The sequence below is a fragment of the Paraphaeosphaeria sporulosa genome, assembly GCF_001642045.1.
Source record: "Paraphaeosphaeria sporulosa strain AP3s5-JAC2a unplaced genomic scaffold CC84scaffold_1, whole genome shotgun sequence".
Lineage (NCBI taxonomy): Eukaryota > Fungi > Ascomycota > Dothideomycetes > Pleosporales > Didymosphaeriaceae > Paraphaeosphaeria > Paraphaeosphaeria sporulosa.
Window position 1 is genome coordinate 4,902,175 of NW_017253360.1, and position 25,483 is coordinate 4,927,657.

At 55.0% G+C, this 25,483-nt stretch overlaps 14 protein-coding genes across 14 annotated transcripts; 7 read left to right on the forward strand and 7 right to left on the reverse strand.

The window, feature by feature from the left end:
• Window positions 1-7: 7 nt before the first annotated feature.
• Window positions 8-1,706, reverse strand: CC84DRAFT_1160235 (uncharacterized protein). Its single transcript, XM_018177449.1, has 7 exons — window positions 1,524-1,706; window positions 1,391-1,463; window positions 1,124-1,341; window positions 939-1,072; window positions 653-884; window positions 135-603; window positions 8-71 (listed from the first exon to the last, which is right to left on the reverse strand). Exons 1-6 carry the CDS (start codon window positions 1,589-1,591, stop codon window positions 150-152), a joined length of 1,179 nt encoding a protein of 392 aa, XP_018043357.1. The 5' UTR covers window positions 1,592-1,706; the 3' UTR covers window positions 8-71; window positions 135-149.
• Window positions 1,707-2,804: 1,098 nt separating this feature from the next.
• Window positions 2,805-4,995, forward strand: CC84DRAFT_1077543 (long-chain fatty acid transporter-like protein; the record flags this gene model as incomplete). Its single annotated transcript, XM_018173758.1, has 4 exons — window positions 2,805-2,896; window positions 3,061-3,406; window positions 3,513-4,435; window positions 4,494-4,995. Coding segments are annotated over 4 exons (1,863 nt in total), but the record flags the coding sequence as incomplete, so codon positions are not given.
• Window positions 4,867-6,703, reverse strand: CC84DRAFT_1160239 (aminomethyltransferase-like protein). Its single transcript, XM_018177450.1, has 2 exons — window positions 6,116-6,703; window positions 4,867-6,066 (listed from the first exon to the last, which is right to left on the reverse strand). Exons 1-2 carry the CDS (start codon window positions 6,475-6,477, stop codon window positions 5,046-5,048), a joined length of 1,383 nt encoding a protein of 460 aa, XP_018043359.1. The 5' UTR covers window positions 6,478-6,703; the 3' UTR covers window positions 4,867-5,045.
• On the forward strand, window positions 6,430-8,340 carry CC84DRAFT_173264 (ATPase, V1 complex, subunit C). The gene is made up of 4 exons (XM_018185455.1): window positions 6,430-7,180; window positions 7,241-7,335; window positions 7,387-7,971; window positions 8,025-8,340. The coding sequence occupies exons 1-4, from the start codon at window positions 6,880-6,882 to the stop codon at window positions 8,223-8,225; spliced, it is 1,182 nt and encodes a 393-aa protein (XP_018043360.1). The 5' UTR covers window positions 6,430-6,879; the 3' UTR covers window positions 8,226-8,340.
• Window positions 8,341-8,744: 404 nt separating this feature from the next.
• Window positions 8,745-9,348, forward strand: CC84DRAFT_1212468 (uncharacterized protein; the record flags this gene model as incomplete). The annotated part of the gene is made up of 3 exons (XM_018182457.1): window positions 8,745-8,865; window positions 8,922-9,146; window positions 9,206-9,348. 3 exons carry the CDS (start codon window positions 8,745-8,747, stop codon window positions 9,346-9,348), a joined length of 489 nt encoding a protein of 162 aa, XP_018043361.1.
• A 1,099-nt stretch (window positions 9,349-10,447) lies between these two features.
• CC84DRAFT_1160242 (uncharacterized protein) lies at window positions 10,448-11,267 on the reverse strand. Its single transcript, XM_018177451.1, has one exon. It carries the CDS (start codon window positions 10,958-10,960, stop codon window positions 10,637-10,639), a length of 324 nt encoding a protein of 107 aa, XP_018043362.1. The 5' UTR covers window positions 10,961-11,267; the 3' UTR covers window positions 10,448-10,636.
• Window positions 10,902-12,125, forward strand: CC84DRAFT_1160243 (Cloroperoxidase). Its single transcript, XM_018177452.1, has 4 exons — window positions 10,902-11,113; window positions 11,184-11,729; window positions 11,782-12,004; window positions 12,058-12,125. Exons 1-3 carry the CDS (start codon window positions 10,987-10,989, stop codon window positions 11,991-11,993), a joined length of 885 nt encoding a protein of 294 aa, XP_018043363.1. The 5' UTR covers window positions 10,902-10,986; the 3' UTR covers window positions 11,994-12,004; window positions 12,058-12,125.
• Window positions 12,126-13,029: 904 nt separating this feature from the next.
• On the reverse strand, window positions 13,030-13,918 carry CC84DRAFT_1109965 (NAD(P)-binding protein). Its single transcript, XM_018175237.1, has one exon. The coding sequence runs from the start codon at window positions 13,806-13,808 to the stop codon at window positions 13,065-13,067; it is 744 nt and encodes a 247-aa protein (XP_018043364.1). The 5' UTR covers window positions 13,809-13,918; the 3' UTR covers window positions 13,030-13,064.
• A 295-nt stretch (window positions 13,919-14,213) lies between these two features.
• Window positions 14,214-15,255, reverse strand: CC84DRAFT_1136227 (ankyrin repeat protein). Its single transcript, XM_018176091.1, has 2 exons — window positions 15,173-15,255; window positions 14,214-15,120 (listed from the first exon to the last, which is right to left on the reverse strand). The coding sequence occupies exons 1-2, from the start codon at window positions 15,225-15,227 to the stop codon at window positions 14,465-14,467; spliced, it is 711 nt and encodes a 236-aa protein (XP_018043365.1). The 5' UTR covers window positions 15,228-15,255; the 3' UTR covers window positions 14,214-14,464.
• A 440-nt stretch (window positions 15,256-15,695) lies between these two features.
• CC84DRAFT_1077593 (uncharacterized protein) lies at window positions 15,696-16,511 on the forward strand (the record flags this gene model as incomplete). Its single annotated transcript, XM_018173764.1, has 1 exon — window positions 15,696-16,511. One exon carries the CDS (start codon window positions 15,696-15,698, stop codon window positions 16,509-16,511), a length of 816 nt encoding a protein of 271 aa, XP_018043366.1.
• Window positions 16,512-17,533: 1,022 nt separating this feature from the next.
• Window positions 17,534-18,533, forward strand: CC84DRAFT_1160249 (uncharacterized protein). Its single transcript, XM_018177453.1, has 2 exons — window positions 17,534-18,325; window positions 18,386-18,533. Exon 1 carries the CDS (start codon window positions 17,558-17,560, stop codon window positions 18,233-18,235), a length of 678 nt encoding a protein of 225 aa, XP_018043367.1. The 5' UTR covers window positions 17,534-17,557; the 3' UTR covers window positions 18,236-18,325; window positions 18,386-18,533.
• Window positions 18,534-19,185: 652 nt separating this feature from the next.
• On the reverse strand, window positions 19,186-21,174 carry CC84DRAFT_1109971 (serine/threonine protein phosphatase-like protein). The gene is made up of 5 exons (XM_018175238.1): window positions 20,757-21,174; window positions 20,188-20,662; window positions 19,777-20,140; window positions 19,661-19,726; window positions 19,186-19,612 (listed from the first exon to the last, which is right to left on the reverse strand). Exons 1-5 carry the CDS (start codon window positions 20,911-20,913, stop codon window positions 19,421-19,423), a joined length of 1,254 nt encoding a protein of 417 aa, XP_018043368.1. The 5' UTR covers window positions 20,914-21,174; the 3' UTR covers window positions 19,186-19,420.
• A 101-nt stretch (window positions 21,175-21,275) lies between these two features.
• CC84DRAFT_1255146 (uncharacterized protein) lies at window positions 21,276-23,853 on the forward strand. Its single transcript, XM_018184510.1, has 2 exons — window positions 21,276-21,739; window positions 21,788-23,853. The coding sequence occupies exons 1-2, from the start codon at window positions 21,504-21,506 to the stop codon at window positions 23,370-23,372; spliced, it is 1,821 nt and encodes a 606-aa protein (XP_018043369.1). The 5' UTR covers window positions 21,276-21,503; the 3' UTR covers window positions 23,373-23,853.
• A 160-nt stretch (window positions 23,854-24,013) lies between these two features.
• On the reverse strand, window positions 24,014-25,212 carry CC84DRAFT_1078477 (mitochondrial carrier; the record flags this gene model as incomplete). Its single annotated transcript, XM_018173800.1, has 2 exons — window positions 24,014-24,970; window positions 25,045-25,212. 2 exons carry the CDS (start codon window positions 25,210-25,212, stop codon window positions 24,014-24,016), a joined length of 1,125 nt encoding a protein of 374 aa, XP_018043370.1.
• Window positions 25,213-25,483: the final 271 nt, after the last annotated feature.

The window sequence follows — 25,483 nt, forward strand, 5'->3', positions numbered from 1 at the left end:
TGTCCTATCGGACCGTGGTGGATTTGTGTGCAGCCTGCAGAGCCATAGAGGGAACATCCTCGCGATGAGGTCTGACGAGCATTTAGTACTAAACATTGGCACGTTAGACATTAACATTTATCTGGTATACATACTGTTTGCAATACATTTTACATAGCATGGGAAACCTTAGTCACGATGCCCATGTCCCCGTTGCGAACCTGTGGGTCTCCGCTCGAAGGTACAGGCACTGACTTCTCCGACTTGTCGGATAGCGAGGAACGATCGTTGGGATCCACCTCCTCAGATGTTACCTGTACTTCCTGCTGGTGCCAAATCTTCAATGGGTAGCCGAGCTCTCCATTGATTTGTTCCTGGCTCTCAGAAGGACTTATGTCGATAGGGTGTGGGTCCTTCGGTTTTCTATCGCCCGTATCTCTTGTCCGGCTCGTGAGGTTCCCATACGTAGAGCGGAATTTACTCTGACCAGTCACCCTTCCGGATCGTGGGTCCGAAGACTTGTTGCGCGAATAGAAGTTGCTCATGCCGAAGATTCGTTGTAGAAGCGTCCACGTAAGGGGCAGGTTCGCAGCGATGATGGCGGTCGATACTTCGCGGATGTACCTGGCACGAGGTCAGCCGAGATCAGAGTCAATGAAGACATGTTGCTTACCAGTAGATCCACTCGATGCCATAAGGCGTGCCCAAAGAGTAGTACTTACTCAGGATGGCCGCCAATATTGTAAAGATACCGAGCGCGAAGACACAGCAGAGTGTGAGCTTGCGCTGCCAAGGGAGCTGCGAGCCGATGAGGACGGGCATAGGAAGCGCGATGATCATTACGTCCGAAGATAAGTTGAACACAGCGTTCGTGATCATGTGGTTCGTTTCTGCCGAGCAGTTCACTATTGCTTTGTATCAGTAGATGTTGGTAACATAGGAGTAAGTTGTGCACTCACGGCTTGGCGCAGGGACCTTCCAGTAGAAGTGGAAAGGTCGACACCAGATGAACCACAGAATCTCCATCAGGATGAAGCTGAGGACAACGTACCAGGCCACGAACTTGACAAAGATATTATGCCGCAAACTCATACTGGTCGTTGTGTCAGTGAAGCGAATAAGGGTGTTTTGGTGAATAACTTACGTCAAACGAGAATACAATATCAACAAGCAACCTTTCACACTCCAGATAACAATCATCTGAAGATGCTCGGTCACCAGCACAAGTTTCGAACCATACTCTCGTTTCTTGATGTCTTCGGCTGTAAGGCTTGCGATGGTAGCGGTGTCCTCCGGATCTATTAAATTTGTGGGTGTATATGTTTGGATGTGGATGACTCCTAGCAACGCTGTATACACGAGCTGTACTTCTCGTTAGCACTGCTACAATGCATCGAACTGTCGCACTCACCATCAAGAACAACATCAGCCAATCGTCCGCCTGTAGCGCCTTGAAAGTCTTGAAGAGCATTCGTCGAGACAGACTAGTTTGGGATCAGCGCTTTTAGGTGCGCAACCTCGATCTGCGGGAGTGGTAGACTTACAACCGCGCACCGACAACCACCACCGTCAATCCGAACCACGCCCACATCTCCGCTAATACGCCCGACATGTTGGCTTCTCAAGGTTGCCCACCCGCTGCAGACGAAGGAGTGGGATTGTCCGTCCAGGGGGATGCAGACGTCAAGTAAGCAAAATTCTGTTGCGAAATACTCCCCAGACATCGGCAGGTTCAGCGACTTTTGTTGAGCCCGCTCCGCGTGCCCTTGGGTCTTCCGCGTTCGGATCCCTGGGGCCGACCCTGCATTGATCTGCCAAGTATGGGTACCTTGCGCAAGAGCGAACTCTAAAATCGTGGTAGAATGCCCCATTGTAGCACGATCATTGGCGGCCCAACTGCGGCACTACTTTGTCAAATCCACTGACAGCCGGCATCCGGATGAGAACACTCATTTTCTACGCACTAGAGAGCCGGCAAGTGGGTTGAGCTCGGGCGGCAACGAACAGGCGAGCGCAAAGGTTCCGTTAGCTGGTGGGCCTGGAAGGTGTGCACGTTTGGAGCGTCTCGAGTGGTTATCGCGAATGCCACAGGGGAACCAATAGACTGGGAGAGCTGTTGCGCAACGCGTATCAATTACTGAAAAGGGAGGATCGCCGACAGGGTCGACCGATTTCCTTCCCAAGTCTAGGGGTTTGACACGTGGAAAGGCACGTGCACGGCATGGCACGTCTTGCGAAAGAGCGAGTCAGTGGCATCTCCGAGCTTCGGGACATGAGAACTGCGGTTGCGCCAACGGTCTAGGCTCGTCTTCCATACGCCTTCGCAATTGTTCCTGCATGCAGCAACGGACAACATACTTGCCTCAGAAGGTCTACACGTCATGTGACCCAGATCTTCGACCACCGTTTCGTGGGGGTGGTGTTTGAAGTGATGCGGGGTAGGTTCGTCGGACGTCCTCTCCGCTTACTCGCCTACTCGTCAAACCTCGGTCTGTCGCCATGGCACGGATACAAACCCCTCAATCGAGAAATGTACTCTCGCAGGATGCCGACGCGTCGAACGTCATGTCAATTGTCCTTCGTCTGGGCCAAGGAGACTTATTCATGCCACCACAGGGCTGCGAACTCCGTACGCTTCTGCATTGAATCGAAAGTCTAACGAGGCACATTAGCGTGTAGCGAGTCCCCGGAGAACGTGCCACTATCAGCAGGAGATACGATACTGGTCGCCCATACGCGAGAGAAAGAGCTGAAACGCGAAATGGCCTGTAAGCCGCTTTTCGTTATTGAACGACCTCGGCTTACAAATGAGAGCCCACTGACATTTGAAAGTACCAGTCCTTGCCGGCGCAGCTGGTACTGCAGCGCTTGCAGCGTACTTGAACGCCAAGTACCATATTGCTCATGATCTTCGTAAGTAGACCCGGAGGGATACATCTCGTCCGTGGAGAGACATATACGTATCCGCGTACCCTGTCCTGGGCTACATACTTCCACCGTGCACTGCCCAATTACACGTGCGACACCGAAGGAGTATCTGTCCTGAGCTATACTGACGTCTACTCGCATAGGAAATGGCAGGGGTGGCATCATTCCCACACAAGCCGATCTCGACTGGACAGCCTCGCGTGGCAGCAGGATTTTAACCTATCACATCTTTGAGGAACAAGCGCAGAACCAACCCAATCACCCCTTCCTTATATTTGAGGGCAAGCAATGGACATATGCAGAGTTTCTCGAGTGTGTCGTGAAGGTGGCGAATTGGTTGATCAAAGACATGGCGATCAAGCCCGGCGAGGTCGTGGCTTTGGATGGGGGCAACAGCCCGGAGCATGTGATGCTGTGGCTGGCTATCGATGCTGTTGGCTGTGTGATATCGTTCATCAACAACAACCTGAGTGGTGAGGGATTGATTCATTGCATTAAGGTGGGTTCGACTTCTTTGATCTAAGTCCTGGAGGACACACCCGATTTCTCGGCATTATCAACATCTTCGATCCATCGTCAGAGAAACAGACACTGACCTCTCCCAGCTCTGTGAATCGCGCTACCTCATCGCCGATACCGATGTCCGCCAAAACGTGGAACCCATCCGCCCAGACCTCGAGAGCACAAACGTGCAAATAAAGTACTACTCGCCGTCTTTCCTCTCCAGTCTGGCCGACTCCACTCCGCTCTCCCCATCTCTTCACTCTCACATTACCCCCGAGACCACCAAGACCCTGATTTACACCTCGGGGACTACGGGTCATCCGAAAGGCGTCGTCGCCCCCACCGCAAAAGAACTCATCGTCGGTCGCACCACCGCACGCTACTTGTGCCTGACCCCTCGAGACCGCTTCTACACCTGCATGCCCCTGTACCACGGCGCCGCGCACAGCCTGTGTATGACACCTGCAATCCACGCCGGCAGCACCGTCGTCTTAGGCCGCAAGTTCAGCCACGCGCGGTTCTGGCCCGAAGTCGCCACCTCCCGCGCGACGATCATCCAGTACGTAGGTGAGCTGTGTCGGTACTTGCTCAACGGGCCGGTGAACGAGTATGAGCGCAAGCACTGCGTGAAGGTGGCGTGGGGCAACGGGATGCGGCCGGATGTGTGGGAGCCTTTCCGGGCGCGGTTCGGGATCCCCGTCATCAACGAGCTGTACGCCGCGACGGACGGGCTGGGTGCGATTTTCAACCGGAACGAGGGCCCGTTTACTCAGCATGCGCTCGGGGTGCGGGGCGCGCTTTGGAACTGGCGGTTCGGCGGGGAGGAGGTCAGGGTCAGGATGGATGTAGATACCGAGGAGATACTGCGGGACGCGGAGGGGTTTGCGGTTGTGTGTGGGACAGACGAGCCGGGACAGGTTCTGCATAGGTTGGATCCTGGGGCGCCGATGCATCCGGGGTACTATAATAACGATGCTGCGACGGAGAAGAGGAGGATTAGGGATGTGTTTCGCAAGGGCGATATGTAAGTCTAAGTCTGCTGAGCCGCGGTAAGTGAAGTCACGCTGATGGATGTGCTGTAGGTGGTTCAAGTCTGGGGATATGATGCGACAGGATGAGTCTGGCCGCGTCTACTTCGTCGACCGCCTTGGTGACACCTTCCGCTGGAAGTCGGAAAATGTGTCTACCAACGAGGTTGCCGATGCGATAGGACGGCATCCCCAAGTCGCCGAGTCCAACGTCTACGGCGTCAGCGTCCCTGGGTATGATGGACGGGCGGGCACGGCCTCTATTGTGTTGGCTGACGGCGTCACGCTATCGAATTTCGAATTTAAGGGGCTGGCGGAGCATGCTAGAGCTATGCTCCCGGGGTATGCAGTTCCGCTGTTCTTGAGGGTCACACCGGCATTGGAATACACGGGCACGTTGAAGATTCAGAAGGGGCGACTGAAGAGGGAGGGTGTGGATCCAGACTTGATTACTGGTGAAGATCGGATGTACTGGCTACCACAGGGCAGTGACCGGTATGTACCGTACGGGAAAGAGGATTGGGAAAGCATCAAGACGAAAAAGTCAAGGTTGTAGTGAGCTGCGCAGAGTTGAATCTAGCCCAGGCACAATAACACGATTACAATCTATTTTGGATCCGGTGCTGGCGCCTTATAGTACTTGCTGCCGATGAACGGCATCTTCGTGACAGTTGCCTTCCTCTTCTTGCCTCTGACTATAACCTGCACTTGAGTTCCGCTCTTGTGCATGCCATCTTTGATGTAGCCCATAGAGATGTTCTTCTTCGCTGTGGGTGAGGGGCATCCGGATGTGATGTTGCCGATCTTCTCACCAGCCTCGTCCACAATCTCAGCGCCTTCGCGGGCAGGCGACCCCTCAATAATCAAGCCGACACGTCTACGGGTGACGCCGCCGCCCTCAGACTTCTTCTTAAGCTGCTGCAGGATGACAGAATCTCCGTGAAAACCACCGTTTGCGCGGCGGTCTTTGCCAATGATCCACGAGAGACCGGCCTCGACGGGCGTGGTGGTGTCATCGAGATCGTGGCCGTAGAGGCACATGCCAGCCTCAAGGCGCAGGGTGTCACGCGCTCCCAGACCCGCAAGGCGGAGCTCGTCCTTGGCTGAGTCTAGCAGGAATTGCGTGACGGCTTCGGTGGCAGGAGGGGGAATGCTGATCTCAAATCCGTCCTCGCCGGTATAGCCACCACGGCTAATCAAGACCTCCACATCAGTACCCTTGATAGTACCCGGCATGCACTGGCCAAAGTACAAAGACTTGAGAGCAGAAGCCGATTGCTCGCTCAACGCCCGCTCGAGGATGGTTGCTGCGAGAGGCCCTTGGAGGGCAACGAGACCCTGGTTGGTTCGTAGCTTCCATTCTACGGTCTTGTCGGGGTTGTCCTTCCTCCAAGTTTCCAGTTGCTCGGTGAGGTATGCCAGATCCTTCTCTCTGCAGCCGGCATTGGTAACGACGTAGAAGCTGTTGGCAAGGCGGGTAATGACGGTGTCGTCGACAATGCCACCTGTGTCGGGGTGGAGGAGAGTAGAAAGGGTGGAGTGGTTCTCAGATAGCGACGAGAGGGAAGACGGCGTCAGGCGCTCCAGGAAAGCTTGGGCGCCAGGGCCAGAGAAGTCATGCTGCACCCTTCGCGACTGTTAGATCAAAGTTTGATGCAAATCGTAGAGACTCTCACATATGGCCGACATCGAACAAGCTCGCCTTCTGGCGCGTCCAGTGGTGCGAATCAACAATGCTCAGATCGCTGTACTGGACAGGCATCTCATAGCCGCCAAAAGGCACGAACTTTGCTCCATGCTTGGCATGAAGCTCATAAAGGCCCGTCCTGCCCAATTGGCCGTCAGAGGTAGGAGTTGCAGTCGAGGCGAAGCGCACGGCGGTGGTTGAAACCCGGGCGGGCTTGCGGGCGCGGCCCGCGCGTGTCGCGAGGCTTCTGATGGTGGTCTGGTGTTGTACGGCATGCTGGAGGCTCACCGACGATGCCTTGAAGCCATTGACGGCCGGTCGCAGCAGCTGAGCTGCCCGTTTGGAAGCCATTTTGTGTCGTGCAGGAGGGAGGAATCACGCATGTTGGCCGACGGATACAAACGGCCCAACCTGTAATGCCCCGACCACCACTCTTTCCTTTCCGCTTTGGGACATGGCATCCCGTCGCAGGCCTGCGCCATCGCTGCAACTCCAGATCAACGCCGGCAGCTGTGCCGAGATGCTGTTCAGGGAGTGCGAGCGAAGACGGTGCTGCCCGAGACCCCGTGTGCCGCTGTAGGCGGAGCTGTCCCTCCAGATGCTCGGGCTGTGAGTGACGACAGGCCGCTAGAGCCGTCTGGCACCCCAAGCTTTGGAGCTCAACGGCAAGCCCACCAAGCTCACCTCCACCACCGCATCACCAGCAGAGACCCCTGCAGCCGCGCCCTGTGCCTGCTATTCCACCCGCCCAACATGTCCAAGGGCACCAAGTACCTGCTGGTGTCACTCCCCTCGTCAATAACGCCCTCGAACCACCATGACGAAGCCCTCGACGCCCTGCGCAGCACCATCGGCGGCGACAATGGCCAGACGTACCCTTTTGCGATACCCAACTTCAAGATCGGCACCCTGGATGCGCTGGTGCAGCAGGCAGACGACCTGGCCAAGCTCAACAACTCGTGCGAGCAGGTCGTCGCCAAGGTGGGGGACAGCTTGAAGACCATCCTCGACGGGGACGAGGACCGCGTGCAGCAGCACAAGACCATCAACGACAGTGCGTAGATGCTTGTTCGCGGGGGAAACATTGGTGCGGGCGGGCTAACATGCTGTACAGAGCCTGTTGACCAGTACCTGCGGTCCTTCCAGTGGAACAAGATCAAATACCGGGCAGATAAACCCATCGCCGACCTGATAGACTCGCTGCAGAAGGTGCGACCGGCTCTCCCTGCCCGATTCCCAAAATTCTAATACCTTGCGCAGGAGATAGCAGGCATCGACAACGACGTCAAGGCCAAGTTCTCCCAGTACAACCAAACCAAGACCAGCCTCGCGGCCGCAGAACGGAAACGAACCGGCAACCTGTCCACAAAATCCCTCGCCACCGTAGTAAACCCCCGCCTCATCATCCAAGACTCCGAATACCTCGATACCCACCTCATCGCTGTCCCCAACCTGCAGGTAAAGGACTTCTACAAATCCTACGAGACCATATCCGAAAAGGTCGTGCCCCGCTCTGCCGTTGAAGTCGCAAAGGATGACGAATTTACGCTGTTCGCCGTTGTGACCTTCAAGAAGACCTCCACCGACTTCATACACAAGTGCAGAGAAAAGCGGTGGACACCCCGTGACTACAAGTACAAGGAGGGCGGCAAGGAAGAGGAAGCCAAGGAGGCGAGCCAGCTGGAGCAGGATGCGAAGAAGCTGTGGGGAGAGGCGTTAAGACTAGGACGCACAGGGTACAGCGAAAGCGCCATGATCTGGGTCCACGTGCTGGCTCTGCGCGTGTTCGTTGAGACGGTGCTTCGATATGGCTTGCCATTAGACTTCATATGCGGGCTGGTGCAAGTAAGCTGAATTCGTTTCAGACGCTCGTGATCTGGAAGGCTAATTTGAGACAGACAAACGCAAAGGCTGCGAAGAAAGCAAAGACCAACCTCGATGCAAACTACTCGTATCTCGGCGGCAATGCGTTCAACCGTGACAACAAAGGCCGGCCCAAAAAGGACGATTCCGCCCTTACCAGTGAAATGCAAGCGCAGGGCCACTTGGGCGATGCTGAGTACTCGCCTTATGTGTACTACGAATTTGAGATTGTATAGCCCGTGTACGAGTGCTGATTGCATGTGGATAGCGAATTCATTCAGTCAGGGAACGTATTATGAGACCGGTCTCTCTGTAGCAATAGATGAGTTTTCATCATCGTCGAAGCTTCGTGCTTTCCAGTGTCAAAGAACGTTGAATGAAGCATTTCTCAGGACTCTTGACGATACCGAACTACATGTTTTTTTGAGAAAGAGACGTTGGAGACCTCGTGGACAGCCGAAGTTGCTCAAAGCTGTTTCAAGCGCGAAGCAAACTTTCATTCTTGGCGTCTCACCGCCGCAAGGCCTCTGTCGTGACATGTGCTCACGTGTATCCAAGGACATTGCTATGATCGACTGCCCCGGAACAATCATTCCAAAGCCCTTCCATATATGAGCACCTCACCCTCTTTCAAGGCAGCATATAATCCTCCACGCTTCAACTCGGACCTCAACGTTCGACAGCCACATCAACTTAGCCCCTAACTGCATTCTGACAAACATTTCTCACACCTGTCCCTGTCCATTATTCCCACCATGGGTTCCGGTTTCGATCTCACACTCCTCGCCCTTGTCGGCTGCGTCGCCTACAGAGCCTACGAAGTCCGCCGCATCCGCCAGATCACGGAAGCCGGCGAGCTCAAGGAACAAATCCTCGGTTTGATTACTCCCCTACCTCTTCCCAACAGCTGCGTTTTTCTAACTACTCTGCAGCCATGGGCCACGGCCGCCTCTGGCCTACATGCCCAGGCGCTCGCTTCGAAATCATCACACAGACCGCCTTCCAACAATACAGATCCAAGTTCTTCGCCAGCCTCGTCATGTTCACCGATGATGGATTCAAGATCATCATCAAGACGCGCACCGGGAGCGGCGATGTGCTCGAGGCGCTGGAGGGGCTGCTTGAGGAGCTCGCCGTGTACGTTATTGAGCATGAGGGTATGTAAGTAGCTTCGGAACTGGGTGTGTAGGGGAAAGCTGATGAGTCTGTGCGGCAGATGAGATCAAGAAGGCGTTTGATGAGGCGGTTTCTTCCAAGGTGCGTAGAGCTGAAGGTGTGGATGATGTGATTCCACAGAGGAAGGTGCCGTATGTCGATCGTCTCGATGGGAGGGTTATCATGCGATGTGCTGCAATGTAGGGATGGATGTGTGGGAGAGTATGAATGGGAAATGAATCGGGCTGAATCTGCTATGTTCGTGCGGGGTTTTCGAAAGCATGATAAAGGTCTTGTAGAGATATTCGGTGCATGAGTAAAGAGTAGATGTAGTACTGGGGTACACCTCGGGATTCTGGAACTAAAGAAGGCCATATTAAGGGGCCCAGGAGTGTCCGTGTGCGGCCCGCAGAGAGAACAGAGCGTGGAAGTGATTCGTGGGGTGCTTCTGTTAGAAGTCTTCTCTGGCGTACGGAAGGTGTCGTACAGCTGTGCGGAAGGTGCGCCCTAACCGTATTCATGCAGCTCCGCCTACCTATGATAATCCATCAATCTTATGCCTCATTTCGATATTCTGCATCAGCATGCATACACTGTTGATCTTTCCGCCCCAATAAGGCTGGCCCCCATTGGGGGCGTGCGCGCGGTCGAATAACCATCCACAGCCAAAGCCTCCACACATTCCACGATTCGGGGCAATATAGGCCGCCTTCTCAGACGCTGATCTACACGCCTTATAATATGGCTCAGCCTGCCTTGTTGCTGTGGGCGCGTTGTCGTTCGGCTTGCTCAGCCTAATCCGACCTTCGCGCATATCTATTGAATACACCTCTAGCCGCGCAAAAGTACAGTCCAGATTGAATCGAACATCCCATGTACGTAGGATAAGACAAGTTGGGGCCGGTTAACGTCTTCAATGACTGTGTCTTCTGACACGTATTGGGGGACAGGCAAACAGAATGGGATCCTCCGGTGCGTAAGTCCGGGAACACGTACAAGCATAATTACTGATCAAGATGTGACTTCAGACTTCATATCCCGAAGTGGTTCCCGCGAACGGACAGTTTTTATCCCGAGAATCCCGTCTGCTCTTGTGTTGGAGAAGGTTGTTCTGCTTTGGTTTTTGTCTTCTATCTTTGAACCACATGACCGCCGATATCCCCACGGAGATTTTGTTGTTATCGCATCCGTACAGAACGAGGCTGAAGCGACATGTATTTATGGAGCATGTGGAATCTTCCATTTGCGCGAATATAGAGAGTTTCCTTTGTGCTTCTGGAAACGTCAGCGGCACAATTGCGTGCAAGATATGTGAAGTCCAGAGGTTAGTTGCGTGTGCCGCCAACGTCTTAACCAAAACCTTGTGACGACGATCATCGCCTCAGGTTGTACATACGCAGTCTCATAATGCTACTGAGTTGACAGAAAATCCCTTTTGCTGGCGTAAAATGTGCGTTAAAATAGATATCAAGATCTGCCTCGAGTAGAAGTTTTACGCGCGACCCTTGACCAAGTTGACCAGCGAAGGGACGAACCACCAGATCAAACACCATGGGCTAGCGTGACGATTAGTGCTATCAAAGGGATGATGGAACCCTTGCCACCCCCTCTCCGCGCACGCGAGGCTGTTCAATGGGCGTTCACCGTAGTACCGATCCGTCCCGCTGCTGCCCCAATCCGGACTCGCCGACGAACCAGCTGAAAACCGAGGCGGTAAGGAAGCAGCTGAAGGCATCAGCAACGTATATAATAGGATGCGATTGACCTTGCAGACTAAAACTTTAACCTCTAATTCACCGCGCAGATACCATACCATAATAATTTCTTAGTAGTTCGAGCATCATGTTCTCGCGACTCTTCGGCAAGCGAACGAAGTCCTCCGCGGAGGAGAAACAGCAGCCTCAAACAACAGCGACGCATACCGTCGAGGTAAAATGGGATAATTGGTCGCGCCCAGGAGAAAAAGATGGTACAGCGACCCTTCCCCAGCCCAGGCATCCATCCAACTATCCATGAATCAATCACACTAACCCCCCCAGTCCGCTCCCCCTGCCCAGCTATCAACTCACTTGCAAACCACAACATCTTGCCGCACAGCGGTAAAAACATCACCAAAGCCATGGCCGTCGAAGCCCTCACCAAAGCTTTCAACATCGATCCCAAGATCGCAAATGTCTTCGCGGCCTCCGGCATCTTCGCGAACCCACACCACGATGCAACCACCTTTGATCTGAACATGGTGACCAAGCACAACTACATCGAGCACGACGCCTCGCTGTCCCGCGACGACGCTGCCTTTGGCGGCGGCGAAAAGTTCGACCAGGCTGCGTTTGACATGGTGCTGAAGACGTACCGCGAGGCGCATCCGGGGAAGAGCGACGAGGACATTGCGACGGACTGGGTTACGGCGGGGCATGCGCGGTGGGCCCGGGTGCTGGCGAGTAAGGAGAAACATGACGTCGCGGAGAAGACATGGATCTACGGAATTAAGGAGGCGATTATGAGTTATGGGGAGACGTCGTTGTATCTGAACTTGCTGGGGAAGGATGGCGTTGCGCCGTTGAAATGGGTCAGGATCTTCTTTGGTAAGTTGGAAGTGATTGGAGAAGGGAGTGAGGCTTTGCTAATGGGGTTTAGAACAGGAACGGCTACCTTATGCAGAGGGGTGGAGACCGCCCGTGAAATTCGACCAGGCTGATCTAAATCATGGGTACGCGGAGATGATGAAGGGTGGGGAGCATGGGGCTGAGGAGGCCAAGTTGGTTGGGATAGGCACGCTGGTAGGACTGAAGGCGGCGATTTTGAGTCTGGGGGCCGGATTTATCAAAGCACCAACGGCGCACTCGTAGAGCCGGGCGAGGTATTGAGATTCCATCTGGTCATTTGCAAGATTTGAACTGACTGCTACGACAGTAACGTGTTGTCCTGGAATGGCTTCCTGGATCGCTGCTACTGCATTTGCGATATACCAAGTACAATCAAACTTAATTTATGTAAGGGGAGTGATCTTGGCCGTTTCCTGATTCAAGACATTTCCACTCTGTTAGATCTTTTCGATCCTAATGACGCCCCAAGTCGCACTGGAGAGAAATTCTCAACGCCTTCATTGAGACAGGGTCGCTGATACACTGACAACGCCTAAAAAAGCCCTGCATGATGAAACCTTTGATGTGGATTTGAGGACGTACACAGTCGTGGGATGTAGTGAAATGAACTTCACTCGACCCACTCGCCGTGGGTTTCGTTCGTAATCCAGGTCCAGTAACCTTCACGGCTGGAATCTAGAGCTGTTCCATTTAGATGGTCAGGGAATACATTGTCGCAGCAGCCACTATACTAGTCATGGCCAACAAGTGACGCCGTATTAGCCTCCACGTTACCAGACTGACCTCCATGTTGCTAAAATGTGTTGTCTCGTTGGAATCACGATCGTCCTCATCGATTGTGTTTTCGATGTCATCGACGCCTTGTTGGAATATATAGCGAAGAATCACGGCAACCCATAAGCAGGTCTTTGAGAAGTCTTCTTTCTGCAGAAACGCATTTCGCGGGTGTGAGGAAGGCGGATTTGGGTATGAAAGTGATCTGCTGGAAGTCTTTGCTGCACGCAGTGGCAGTGAACTTGTATAGGATCTTCCCAACCCCATCGATAGCGCGCCGGTTGCCTTGAATCCGTGCCATGATGGACTTGGTTATTCCCAAATAAGACCATTCCGCTCCAAGAAGTAATTAGTGGCGTGAACGAAGTGCACGGAGATCATGGCCTAGAATTATAGAGCATATTGAAAGATGGGATAACAAGAACCACAGTACATCTGGGTTTTTCATTGTATGGTAAGGGAAGTATGTGCCCATCAGACAATGAACAAATAATGAGCGATATATATTATGTTTGGATGCAAGCCCTCCAGCAACACCAATTACTCTAGCAATCTCACACCAGATATCTCCGTCAACTCCTTGACCAACTTCTCCTGCGCCCCCTTGTCCGCTGCCCCCCGATGGACCGACCTCTCCCTCGAATGATACCAATGCTTCCCCGACGCCCCCAACGCCCCTTCAGCAAGCTTCACATAGTCCTCCACCGCAGCCCCAATATCATCCCCCGCGCCCGCGCCGCCCATCTTCGTCTTCACCCACCCCGGATCCAGCGAACTTACAACCGTCTTCTGGAACGCGGGCTGCTGCGCGAACCAGAACGCCAGCATCGTGTTGTGCATCTTGCTGTCGCTGTAGCTGGCGGCTTTGATATCTCTCAGCGTCGCGTCGCCGCTGTTGTGCATCGACGACGATAAGAAAATAAGGTTCTTGGGAGGCGGCTGCACGAGGCAGGTAAGCATGTAGGGCGCAAGGGTGTTTGTCGCGAAGAGGGTTGGGAGACCCTCGGGACCTCTTGAGGACGAGGAAATGCGCATCACGCCCGCATTGTGGATGATGGCGTCCCAGGGGCCTTTGGAGTTGAGGTCGTCGGCGAGGGACTTTGTGGCTTGGGTTGAGGAGAGGTCGGCAATGAGGACGCCGTCGGCGCCGGGACAGGCGGCTTTGGCGTCTTCGGCGCGCTGGGAGTTGCGCGCGTGGAGAGTGACGTTGTGTCCGCGCTTGACTAGGGATTTGGCGGCGAGAGATCCGAGGCCATCGGAGGAGCCTGTGATGAAGATGCGCATTGTGGATGGATGGAGTGATCTGGTGTGATTGCCGAAGTTGATTGAAGGGGCTGTGCCGGTGACAGATCTAGGATCTATTTGAAGAGCTGTGCAATTGGATTGAGTAGCCTACCTCTTTGTAGAGTCGTAGCATTGTTTATTAGTATGTTCCTCCTACGATTGTAATGGATTACGTCATTCAAGGCGGGACTATCCTTAAATCCGTTGAAATAGCTTACACATACTTGGACCTATAACATAGCGAAAGGAACGTTTTGGGCTTGGTGTGACGAGGGGTCGAAAAGAAGCTGGTTTTGGAAGAGCGCCGTGCGTATAAGCGCGCCACAACGCTGTCTGACCACGATGTAGAGATAAAAAAGACCATGAACACTAAAATCTGCTGCAAAAGCAACATTAGAGTCTTCTCCAAAAATCTTAATTAATACGTAGGTGCATGTCAGTGAACCAGTTTCGTTGACCAGACCGGGCGCCGATATTCGAGTGCCGACTCTCACCCGATTTGGTTCATCGTGAGTTGTGAGAGCAAGCTCGCTACTTGGTCTGCTTTGAGCTGTAGTAGAGAAAATGTTAATGCCGACTGGATGTGCCTATCTCATGTCAAAACCAAAGACTCCAGGGTATCATGCAATGACGGCCGCTTTCCTCCTTCCTCGCCCTCATATCAGATCGATGCCCTCCCTCTCCGCGGCCTGCAATATGAACTTCCGTGTCTTCTCATCAGGCACCAGGTCCAGCGCTACCTGATCACTCGAGTTCTTCTTGTCGAACTCGGCGCCACCAGTAAGCAAGAGCAAGGCCGCATCACCATGGCCTTCGGCAATGGCATGATGCAGTGCCGTCCAGCCATCCGCATCCGTGGCGTTCAGCGGGCTCTTGCCAGGGCCTAACAGTTCTTTGATCATAGGCACACTGCCTATAGCTGCCGCCCTGTGCAGTGGCAGCTGGCCCCGCTTGTCCTTGACCCTTGCGGTCGCCTTCTCTTTCAACAAGGTCCTCGCAAGGTCGAGATGGTTCTTGCTGGCACAAAAATGCAAGGCTGTCTGGCCGTTGCTGTTCTTCGCGTTGACGTCGGCGTCTTTGGAGATGAGGAGCGAGACGATGGCATCGGCTTCCTTGCGCGAGCACGCCATCATGAGCGGCGTCCAGCCTGAGCCGTCGACGACATCAGGGTCGAAGGACTTGGATTGGACGAGCAGCTGTACTATGGGAAGGTGGTTGTAAGATACGGCCCAGTGGATTGGCAGGCGATCGTCATCGTCGCGGAGGGAGGCGAGTTTGGGGTTTGCAGAGAGAAGCGACTCGACTTTGGAAGCTGCGACGGCGGGTCAGCGACAGCGGAGGACAAGCGGGCGGCAGAGGCATACTTTGGCCTTCGCGACAGGCCTCGTGAATCGCAAATTTGAGTCTCGCGTCGTCCATGGCGACTCCGGTGCGCTGGTTCGTTGATGAGGGAGCAGCCGTTGGTACGCTCGAGCTATCCGCATCCCACTACCAGAGTCCCCACTGCGGGCGGCTCGGCAAAGCCACAGGGCGGGGGACTTGCGCTCTCCAATCATGGCAGTGGCTCACCGCTCTGCACGTGCGGGTTCCTTGGACAACACACCAGCTGGTCTGGGCACACGGTCGAGTCCACCAAGCCTCGACGGCATCCCAGCCTCCAGCGTCGTGACGTCTTTGCCATTCGCGCCGAAATCAGAACAGAAGACATCTGCCTCGTGCGTTCCCCAATCGCTAGTGGCCACGTCCATCTCACCGTTCGCCTACACTTCCCAATCCCGCAGTCTGTTTACACCGCGCCACGCGAAACGCTACCGAAAAACATCCCTCGCGCCACGGCGCATTCCTCGTCTCTGCGTCGACTGTGGGCCGACCAATTCATCCATGAGAATGCGAACCGCGTTGCTGTTCCTCCCCGCGATTGCGTTTGCTGCGCCGGACTTTACTTCCCCGTTCCAACCCGCCCAGCTACAGCAGTCGCCCGCGCAAAGTAACGACACGCTCGTCGACGATGCCGCATTGGACCTGCTGAAGCGCCAAACTGGCTCCAACGAATGCGCTTCGGGCTACCGGGCCTGCACAAACATCAACCAGCCAGGCCTATGCTGCAGGACTACTGAGGTCTGCTCCATCGACGGCGCGGGCCACCCAGCGTGCTGCCCGAACGGCAGTGCCTGCACCGGCACCATCGCGCCCATCACCCAAGGAACCTCGCCCACGAGCACCGGCACCCAGACTACCACGCCTACCGGAGCCACAACAACAATCACGGTGACGCCAGGCACGAGCACCGACTTCGTCCAAGGCTCCGCAGGCGCAACAAGCTGGGTACCAAACACCTTCTTCCCCTTCGCCTACCTCCCCACGACTTACAGATCCGCAGCCGCCTGCTCATCCGCTTATTCGCGCTGCCAGTCGGATGCTGCGCGCTGCACGGCTGCTCTAGCCGGTGGCCAGAACTTTGGCGTCACCGTCTCTGCGCCTAATGGCGGCGTCACCATCACAGCTGTGCCGAGCGTGGGAACTGCCGCTGCGAATTCCATCTGCAGCAGTCTGAGCCAGGCTGCGTGCTCGGGCGACTGGAATGTCCAGGCCTGTTCGACATACGGGCCAGGAGATGGTAGCAGCGCAGGCAGGTGCGGTGTAGGGAGGTATGGTGTAGGAGCTGGTGTAGCGCTGGGAGTGGTTGGCGGTATGCTAAGGTGACGATGATGGGACGAGTTGGCTTTGGTTCTTTGTCGATATTGTGGTTTTCTGCGTGCTAAGAAGACTGGCGTGTGCTTTGTGCATGGCCATGGAGTTTGGTGTTTCATTTGACCGGTCGATGCACGAGCATGATAATGACGGTCACGCAGTGGAGTGCGTAGTGTGAAGGATATTACTTAGTAGCGCAAATAAGCTATTCAAAGTTGCTGACACCGAGTCCGCGAATTCTACTACGCAAGTGAGTGAAATCGTCCATCGATTGTTGAAAATGATTCAATCTCGTCAGTGGCTTGCGGGCCAGAGTATCGCGACCCCACCATGAGACGAGCACAGGCACCAGAATCTCAGTGATTAGAATCCTATACGAGCAAGCGTCTGACTTCGTATGCCCACATCGGGCTGATCGACACGAGTACTCACCACAAACGATTGGAGTGAGTGGTGGGGGCTAAGTTGTGATCGCCCCCGACACCAAACACTCTGACCCTTGCGCGGTCCGTGAAGAATCCTGCACCGCAACGGGGTATACGAATCGGCGCTCCTACTCAGCCTCAACTTTCTTTGTATAGCAGCATGACGTCAAGTCTGCGGTCCCCATGTGAATCGGCGCCTTATGATTGCGCGCGTGGGTTTGTCGATCAAAAACGTAGGTCGGGGAAATACTGCCCCTTCGTATCCTTCTCAGCCTCCGGAATCCCGGGGTCGTACTTATGGGAAAAAGGCGAAGCTTTTGGTAGTACTGCCCAGGAGCAAAGTCACCGCGATGACGACGCCAAGTTTGGATCTATGTGTGCGTCTTGCAAGCTTGGAGCATTTTGAGCGTGCGAAGGTACCTGAGCCCCGTTCAAGCCAAGATGTCTGAACGCGCGATCGTCGTGAGAAGATGGCAGTGCGAAGGAAAAGGATCGTACAGACGATTTGGCCGCATATAAAGACTTCGTCGTCTCCTGGTGTTCTCCCACCACATCAGCAGTCCTCCCAGCAATACACAGCCAACAACCACAAGGCCTTACACCGCACTCGCAGAACCACCATATCCAGTCAAAATGGTTTACACCCAAATCCTCGCCCTCGCAGCTCTGCCCGCCACCTTCGCGCTTCCCAACCCCCAAATCTTCAGCCCGCCCCCCGAGACGCGCTACTGCGCCGTCGTCGACAAGACCGAAGAAACCAACGGGCCCAGCTGGCAAACCGGCCGCAGCGTCGACGGCGGAGGTGGTACGTCCACCCTTTTACCCTCTCCCACGCACCTGCTAACCCCAAATCCAGCCGTGTCCTTCGAATCCAGCCACTCAACCGGCTACCAGTGGCAAATCGGCGGCGAAATCGGGCTCTCGGCGGGGACACCCGTCAGCCTGGGCGCGGCCGCAGGCTTCAGCGTCGCCGAGCAAGTCACGGACTCGATCGCGGAAGCCTCCGACGCAGAGTGTCCTGATGGCCCGTGGCACTGCAGCGCGATATACTACCCGTGGGGCGTCAAAGTGAGTGGACACATGCAGAAGCAGGGGCTCAATGATGGCTGCGAGACGGAGAGCCTGGGGAGCTTCACGCATGACATTGAGGATGGGCAGCCGTGGGAGGCGTGGGTGCCGAAGAAGGATGAGGGGGGTGTTGGGTTTGGGACCGTCGAGGTGTGCACGTGTCAGAATTTGGAGCACTGGGCCGATGAGGGGCATCCCGCGCTGTTGTGTCCGGAGCAGTGCGCGAAGGGTGCGGATTCGTAGTGATGAGGGAGTGGGAATGTGATGGGATCGCGCGTGTGGTTCTTGAGTCGTTCTGAGTAAGGTTTGCTGTACGTCCAAGACTAGGTTCACCTTTGTTGTATTAGTACGTTGCGACTTGTATTTTTGTTTCTATGTTGTAATCTGACATACTGTAATCGCATGAAACGACTGGTATGACTTTAGACTAAATGTGCTCAACTGCAGGCCCCAGAAGAGCATTCCAGTCTGCGTGAAACATTTTGTAATACTGAGATCTTTGGACCCCTATGATCTCTCTTAATGACATTACGAGGTCGAGTCGGGGAGTTTGTCTATATTGTAGATGTCCAGGAAAGCCGAAAGCGTTCGACGTTGCTTGGGGAAAACCGCAACGGGGCGGACGAGCCCCGCACCACTAACCCACAAAATCTAGCGAGACGCGCTCTGGCCCATTCGACAATTTTTGGCCCTCACACACCTCACAACCGCCTCCACCTTCTCCCTGTCTCAGTTATCCTGCTATATATACTGCAATTTCGGAGGAAATGGTTACCTGTAACGGGTCCAAATTTCAGAAGATAGGCCGTAATCTCACATGCGCCTCCCAAGCATCTTACTCTAATAGGAGCCCAGTTCGAGTCCGGTGGTGGTCGTTTTCTCACTCGCTTGGGTAACCAGCGATGCTGAGCGGCCCTAAGCAATGAATACAATCAGACGAGGGAAGCAATTCTGCAGTCGGGTATTCACCATTGGACGGCGGCGCTGGATTACTCTAACTAGGGTTGGGAAGTGTGAGCGAGGTGGCTGTTCCACTGATTTTTGCTTTTTGATCAACCTGGGAACTCTCACAGGACAGGCGTGATTTTTGCGTTTTGTGCGCTACGTGTCACGGACAGGGAAGCTGCCTGTATTCTTTCTTGTTTGTAAGGCGATACATTGGTCAGCCAGGCCGACATCACGAGTCTGACACACATGGCTCCATCAACGTCGCTGCTATTCCTACAGCTACGAGTGCTGCGGCCACTCTATTATGATACAAAGCCTTCATTGCTAGTCCATTCCAACTCCGGGGTATTGTTTCACCTCCATTCATCATAGCAATGCAGTGCGCCATGCTTTCGATACCTCCACCAGGTCTATCGCCTGCCATGCTATACAAGGTATCTTGTCCAAAGCACCCAAAATATGTACGTACACATAGGACAACTAAAGGAAGTATTCACCACGGGTACCCCGTCCTGCTGGTACAGCGCGTCGGTGGTCGGGCACGGCGCTGAAGATCTGGAATTCGGGCTTGAGATCCTCTCCGAGGTTCATAATGGAAGCAACATTGCCGCAGCGGTAGCAGTAGTTTGGCGCAGACCAGACGGTGACAACATCTTTGTCTTTGAAGTGGTACTACATGTGGTCAGCATGTTGTGAAGAGATTTCTAGTAGTTGAAGTACCTTGTAGCCTTCGTTCACAAGCTGATGCGCTCGAGCGATGAGTTGCAATCCGTTGACATGGTTGAACTAGAACACGTTAGCCGCACACATGTACATCGAGCTTGGACTGAACGGACCTCTGATGACACCTTGTCGCCGAATAGCCATCCGGCACCTCTTGGGGAGACGGCCCATGTATCGACTTCTTCCGGGTCACTCCAGACCAGATCGCAAAAGGCACCCTCGTGTGGGATCTCCTGCGCTCTCGCAACAACACGGATTTGATCCAGTGTTCGGATCTCAGGACTGAGTCCACCATGGACGCAGAGAACTTTGCCATCTACAATTGCTGCCAGCGCAAGGAAATCAAAAACCTGGCAGCAGGCTTTCCATACGGACGCATTGCCGTATTTGGTCTGACACTCCTCGTAGAAACCGTATACCTGGGTAATCTGTCTGGACTCGTGATTTCCGCGGACAAGCGTAACTCGGTCGGGGAACCTGCCAGGTCAGTGACCAACCTATCTGACAATGGGAACATGACTCACTTGGCTTTCAAGCACATCAGCAGCGTGAACGTCTCCAAACTGAAATAGCCTCGGTCTACAAAATCACCCAGGAAAATGAAGTTCTGTTGCCCGTTGCCCGCGGGGATATTGCGCGTAGCTGATTCTTCTTCCGTGCTTCTTCGGCCTGTGATGCTCCTACTCCGACCGCGTTCTTCTTCCTCCTCTTCCTCTTCCTCCAAATCTCCACCCTCGTTAGGACTGCTTGGACCGGTATATCTCTCGTCGCTCTGGAATCTCCGCTTCATTTTCCTTTTCGCTCTGGGATCCTTGATCGTGGTTGGCGGCTCAATATCCTCTGGCTTTATGGTTGGGGGTATGGTGGGAGCAAGTGGGGCGGTTGGGGCATCGCTAGGCATACCCCCAGCGACGCGGAACAACTCGAGAAGGTCATAGAACTGGCCATGTATATCACCGCAGACTGTTACGGGTGTCCGGACAGGCTGGATGTTGGATTCTAGAGAAGTGGGTCAGTGCATGGAACCCCACTACGAGCGGATACAGTGAGGGGGGTGCTTGCTGTCTGTCGCAACGCAGGGACTAGAACTCACCCTCCATGAGGCATTCCTTGACGATTTCGCAGAGGCGCTTCATCTCGGCCTCTGGCAGGTATTTGCACTGCTTGGCCTGCTCTAACCACTCGTCCGGCCCCGCGCCTTTCGAAAGGCGCGCGGGTCCGGGTTGCGGAACGTCGCTGTCTCTCCCCATGTTTACGATATATTGCAGCTGTCAGGAACCAGGAAGACCTCTAGATGCGCCTCTCAGATTATTCAACGCAGCAATGGCGAGGAATAGGACAGTCGTGTGAGGGGGGCGGCGATGACTATCAAGCGTGACGTAGCGAGGCTCTCGGGCAACATCTGCGGGGGGAAGAGAGCGAGAAGCAGCGTAGGAATGAGGGCAGAGCAAGCGAATTTCAGTAGCGAGCCTGGCGCTGGACATGCATGATGAGGTGGAAGCGTGGGCCGTCGTCGAGGTGCGGCGGTGGCAGCTGCTTGGCCAAAGCGCACCTGCCCTGGGGACCCGCTTCGGCAAGCGCCATCGACTGGCGTCAGTCCTTCACCACTGCCACTTACCAGTCACACGCGCCTACAAGAAGCTCCTGCTATACTTGACCAGTGCGCCTGCCTTCACGTCGAGGCACGCTGTTTGTTGAGCTTGGATTCCACGGTTCCAATGTTTGCGCCTCTTAAACACCCTGCCACCCACCTCTTGGATTTCGCTCCCGCCTCATAACCCGATTATATTGCCCCGGTGCCACAGCACTCTGCTAGCTACGTCTGATCCTTTGAGGCGAAATGGCGCCCCAGGCTGGCGTTAATGGCGTCCTGCCCGTGACGGCACTGCAGAAGAACGCCCCCGCTTCAGCACCCCGCGGACCCAAAATCCCAGCGCCGCGTCTGAAGCTCATATGTCGACGACTACCCCCTGGTCTGACTCGGACCGAGTTCGAAACTTTCCTCGGAGAGGAGTGGAAAGTCGGCGCTGGCCGGGTCGACTGGCTTAATTACCGGAAGGGCAAGGTTTCCAAAGAGTATGCCCCACCTCATCCATTGTAAAGCACACACTGACTTTCTCTCAGCCTAGCCAAACCCTCCAAACCCTCTCGCGCCTACATCCACGTCACGCAGCAGCCTTTCGTTTCCGCCCTTGGCGACCGCGTCCGCGAGATTACATTCCACGATGCCGCCAAGTCTTTCCAGGACAGCGCCCTGATCGGGCCTCCAGTTCTCGAGTACGCCCCTTATATGAAGCTGCCAGCAAATAGACGCAGGAACGATGCTCGCCAAGGCACCATCGACCAAGACTCCGAGTTCAAGGAGTTCTTAGAGAGCTTGACTGCCCCCATCACGAAACCTGCTGCACCAGAGGGCGAACCAGCAAAGGAAGAGAAGGTGAAGACGACACCGCTGATCGAAGCACTCAGGGAGAGGAAGGCCAATAAGGAGAAGCCACAGAAGAAGGGCCGTGGCGAGCACAAAGACGATGCTGGTGAGAAGAAGATCCTGGCCAAACCTGGGAAGGAGAACGCTCCGGGAGACAAGAATCGCAAGCCCACCAGGGCTGAGAAAGAGAGGGCACAGAAAGAAGCTGCCAAAGCTCTGAACAAGGAAGCTGCTCAGAAAGAGAATGTCGCGGTTGACAAGGGTGCTGCAGGCCCTTCATCAGCGACCTCAGAACGCAAGCGCGGAAACGTTAATATCGCCAAAGGCATACTTCAGCGTGACCTGGGTCTTGGACCTGCACCGAATCGTCGACGAGGAACGAAGCGCGAAATCTCATCCGCCACACAGGAAAGCAATCCCAAACAGGAGGAGAACGCCGTCCCTAAGTCGAAAGGCAAGGAGCCTGTCAGCGCACCTGCTGCCGCTGTTATCGCTGCAGAGAAAGCGGCTCCAGCTTCGCCGAAGAAGGAGAGGCCATCGCGCGCCGAACGTAGAGCTTTCAAAGCGTCGATGGCCGATAAGACGAACACTAAAACGGAAGGGGAGAGCTCCAAAGCTTCGGCGAAGCAAGGCACCACGCCAGCGCCCATAATCCTCAAGAAGCCGCAAACCCCACAGACTCAGCCTACTGCGCCACCTAAAGGTCCTGCTACTGCACGTGTTCCTCCTACGGGACCTGCCGCCGCTCGAAATACCAACACAGTAACTCAGGCCACGCCATTGAAGGCTGAAGCCAGCCCCATTCCGCGTCCAGCTAATCCTACACCTGCGCACGCCGCCGCAGGCCCAGGTCCAGCTCCAATGGGCAAGCAGGCTTTCCTAAAACACGCCAACGCGTCTCAAGGCATCACGGAGCCTCTGATTGAAGAAGCCATGAAGGCATTCGGAGCAATCGAGAAAGTCGAGATTGACAAACGCAAGGGCTTTGCCTATGTTGATTTTGTCGATCCAGAGGGATTACGAAACGCAGTCGCTGCGGGCACAGTCAAAGTTGCACAGGGTGCCGTTCAGGTCCTGGAAAGAAAGGAGAAGCATCAGGTCCCCCGGGGCTTTCCGGCACCCCGCCCCCAACCTCCTAGGCCCGCACCGGGCCGTGGCGGTTTCGGACCGCGTGGTCGTGGCGGTCGTGGCGGTACGAGGGGAGGTCACCCTGCCCCTCCACCTGGCGCTGTTCCAGCTCAGGCGCCAATTGCTGCCCCTACAGCTGATGTTGCAACGTGATGGACAACAAAGTTCCACGGAAGATAAATCACCACCAACTACCCAACTGATGGCCAGCGTACCTACGAGAGCAGTACATGTTGGCACGCTCTCACCCACGGATCGAACTCAGCTATCATTCCATCACGTATTAGCTACCACTACAACACGAGCTGATGAACAGTGTTCACTAGCCCTACGCTTCACGGAACGTCGTCCGACCCACTCGGACACCGATTGTATGGATCATCGGATATCCAACCAAAATAGAATATTGCCTTCGCCAGCATTCTTGCCATTGCTCCTAGGATCATGAAGCTGACAGGCAACCTGCGGCATTACGGCCCATGCTAACAGGCATCCGGGGCGCGATTGAGGACGGGTGTGCTATGAGGTTGGATATCAGCATGTCATGGTAATTGAGAGACAGTTGCTAGCTATTCCAAGGCTCGTGGGGTAACTTTACCGAAGAGTAGTTCAATGTCAATAATTTGGCTATATGAAGCTCACACGTGTATATCGAACCTTCTATATGTCAAGACCAAATGCAATTCTTGACAACTCGTTCCCAGATGCACCGGTACGTACTGTGGTATGCTCAAAGTCTCTTCCAGAACGCCAGAACGCCTATGCTTCGTGCACGCTTCCATGCTCGCAGCTCCTTATATCCCAAGGTAGTACTTCCCGCGCTCCCACACCAGGAAACTCGTCGCTGACATGGGGATGACCTTTACATATCCAATGGTCAAGCCCACAAAGAAACCTCTCCACCCTTTTTCCAGGAATATTCTTTTGGCCACCTCTGCGATGCCCAGTCTGTGACCGTCGCCCACCACGCCTCCAACCTGCATTCTCCTCCGTATAACCTCGAGCGGATAGGATACTGTTTGCGAAAAGAAGCCCGCGAAACCACCGGTGCTGAGTTCAGCCCAGCCTTGCAGCTGCGCAGGCTTGTACGTTGTCGTCTCCGACTCGGTACGGGAAGTGTGTGGGAGGGTAGTCCAGGGGGCGAGGACCGGGTGCCGGAGGAGATCGCTCATGGTGTCGTGCGCGAGGAAAGATGCGCCGGCATAAGGAATCATGCCGAGCAGGGTGGGGGTGAAGCCGCGGAAGAAATTCGCCAGGCCGGTCTGCGGAACGCCCTTCTCCACGACCGTGGCTGCAGCCGCGGAGAGCGGGTTCGTGGGGTGGTGCGTCGTCGGCGCGCTCTGCTCGTTGTAGATCTTTGCGCAAATGCTCCTGAGGGTGCTGCGCTTCTGCGCGGAGGTCTCGAAGGCGAGACGCACGCGTATGACCTCCAGCGGGTATGTGAAGAAGACGGAGAACATGCCCGCGAGACTGCCGCTGAGGAAGCGGCGGCCGGGGGTCTCCTGGGCCTGAGTTTTTATGAAGACGGCGCGGATTTGGTCGTAGGCGAGGAACTTTATGCCGGCGTAGGGGAAGATGCGGAGGAGGGTGGCGGAGTGGCCTTTGAAGAGGCCGCGGATGCCGTTTTCGCGGTGGATGTCGCGCAGCGCGAGGTGCAGCCCTGACCAGTGGCCGGCGTATTTTACGAAAGCGGGATTGCGGGTTTGGAGGAGTATTTTGACGCGGTCGAGCGGGCCGACTACGGTTTTGGCCTGGGTTGTTTTTGTTAACCATGGCTCTACTGTGATAAAGTCGTAAAATCGAGGGCTGATGAGTTTGGACTTACAGCGCATCCTGCTAGGCCCCCCGCCAGTCCGCTCTTCCAGATATACTCTGGGCTCTGCCTGTTCACTTTCCTTTCCCGCGACGGGCTCCGACTCCTCTTCCTCTCTGTCACAGGGACATGTGCCTCGTCATCGGTCGCGGACAGCGGTGGTGCCCTCTGGAGCTTCATGGGCGGCGCGCTCGGCTGGGCAGGGTCTGTCATGATGCGTGGACGTGGATCTGCTTCATGGCGAAGAATGTGCTCCGACATCCCACCGTTTCCCTGGTGGTGCTCCCTGGGTGGCAATGCGGTATTATCGTGACTGTAACATGAAAGGCGACTGTGCGGGGGTAGTATTCTGTGCGTAAGCGGCGGTTCGAGGTGGTCGTGTGTTGCTGCTTAGAAAAGCGGGCGCGCGATGTGGAGGATGCTGGGTGACGTTGTTTGCCGAGGGTCGATT

What these genes read in the sequence shown, in the direction of transcription:
- CC84DRAFT_1160235 (XM_018177449.1), bottom strand. Translation starts at nt 1,591, where the DNA reads ATGTCGGGCGTATTAGCGGAGATGTGGGCGTGGTTCGGATTGACGGTG. An exon ending in GTGGTTGTCGGTGCGCGGTT is followed by an intron (nt 1,464 to 1,523) that starts GTAAGTCTACCA and finishes ATCCCAAACTAG; the next exon opens with TCTGTCTCGACGAATGCTCT. An exon ending in GGCTGATGTTGTTCTTGATG is followed by an intron (nt 1,342 to 1,390) that starts GTGAGTGCGACA and finishes CGAGAAGTACAG; the next exon opens with CTCGTGTATACAGCGTTGCT.
- CC84DRAFT_1160239 (XM_018177450.1), bottom strand. Translation starts at nt 6,477, where the DNA reads ATGGCTTCCAAACGGGCAGCTCAGCTGCTGCGACCGGCCGTCAATGGC. An exon ending in TTGTTCGATGTCGGCCATAT is followed by an intron (nt 6,067 to 6,115) that starts GTGAGAGTCTCT and finishes ACAGTCGCGAAG; the next exon opens with GGTGCAGCATGACTTCTCTG.
- CC84DRAFT_173264 (XM_018185455.1), top strand. Translation starts at nt 6,880, where the DNA reads ATGTCCAAGGGCACCAAGTACCTGCTGGTGTCACTCCCCTCGTCAATA. An exon ending in TGATAGACTCGCTGCAGAAG is followed by an intron (nt 7,336 to 7,386) that starts GTGCGACCGGCT and finishes TACCTTGCGCAG; the next exon opens with GAGATAGCAGGCATCGACAA. An exon ending in TCATATGCGGGCTGGTGCAA is followed by an intron (nt 7,972 to 8,024) that starts GTAAGCTGAATT and finishes AATTTGAGACAG; the next exon opens with ACAAACGCAAAGGCTGCGAA.
- CC84DRAFT_1160242 (XM_018177451.1), bottom strand. Translation starts at nt 10,960, where the DNA reads ATGGTATGGTATCTGCGCGGTGAATTAGAGGTTAAAGTTTTAGTCTGC.
- CC84DRAFT_1160243 (XM_018177452.1), top strand. Translation starts at nt 10,987, where the DNA reads ATGTTCTCGCGACTCTTCGGCAAGCGAACGAAGTCCTCCGCGGAGGAG. An exon ending in GCGCCCAGGAGAAAAAGATG is followed by an intron (nt 11,114 to 11,183) that starts GTACAGCGACCC and finishes TAACCCCCCCAG; the next exon opens with TCCGCTCCCCCTGCCCAGCT. An exon ending in ATGGGTCAGGATCTTCTTTG is followed by an intron (nt 11,730 to 11,781) that starts GTAAGTTGGAAG and finishes AATGGGGTTTAG; the next exon opens with AACAGGAACGGCTACCTTAT.
- CC84DRAFT_1109965 (XM_018175237.1), bottom strand. Translation starts at nt 13,808, where the DNA reads ATGCGCATCTTCATCACAGGCTCCTCCGATGGCCTCGGATCTCTCGCC.
- CC84DRAFT_1136227 (XM_018176091.1), bottom strand. Translation starts at nt 15,227, where the DNA reads ATGGACGACGCGAGACTCAAATTTGCGATTCACGAGGCCTGTCGCGAA. An exon ending in GGCCTGTCGCGAAGGCCAAA is followed by an intron (nt 15,121 to 15,172) that starts GTATGCCTCTGC and finishes CCGCCGTCGCAG; the next exon opens with CTTCCAAAGTCGAGTCGCTT.
- CC84DRAFT_1160249 (XM_018177453.1), top strand. Translation starts at nt 17,558, where the DNA reads ATGGTTTACACCCAAATCCTCGCCCTCGCAGCTCTGCCCGCCACCTTC.
- CC84DRAFT_1109971 (XM_018175238.1), bottom strand. Translation starts at nt 20,913, where the DNA reads ATGGGGAGAGACAGCGACGTTCCGCAACCCGGACCCGCGCGCCTTTCG. An exon ending in CTGATGTGCTTGAAAGCCAA is followed by an intron (nt 20,141 to 20,187) that starts GTGAGTCATGTT and finishes CTGACCTGGCAG; the next exon opens with GTTCCCCGACCGAGTTACGC. An exon ending in TTGTGAACGAAGGCTACAAG is followed by an intron (nt 19,613 to 19,660) that starts GTACTTCAACTA and finishes GACCACATGTAG; the next exon opens with TACCACTTCAAAGACAAAGA.
- CC84DRAFT_1255146 (XM_018184510.1), top strand. Translation starts at nt 21,504, where the DNA reads ATGGCGCCCCAGGCTGGCGTTAATGGCGTCCTGCCCGTGACGGCACTG. An exon ending in AAGGGCAAGGTTTCCAAAGA is followed by an intron (nt 21,740 to 21,787) that starts GTATGCCCCACC and finishes ACTTTCTCTCAG; the next exon opens with CCTAGCCAAACCCTCCAAAC.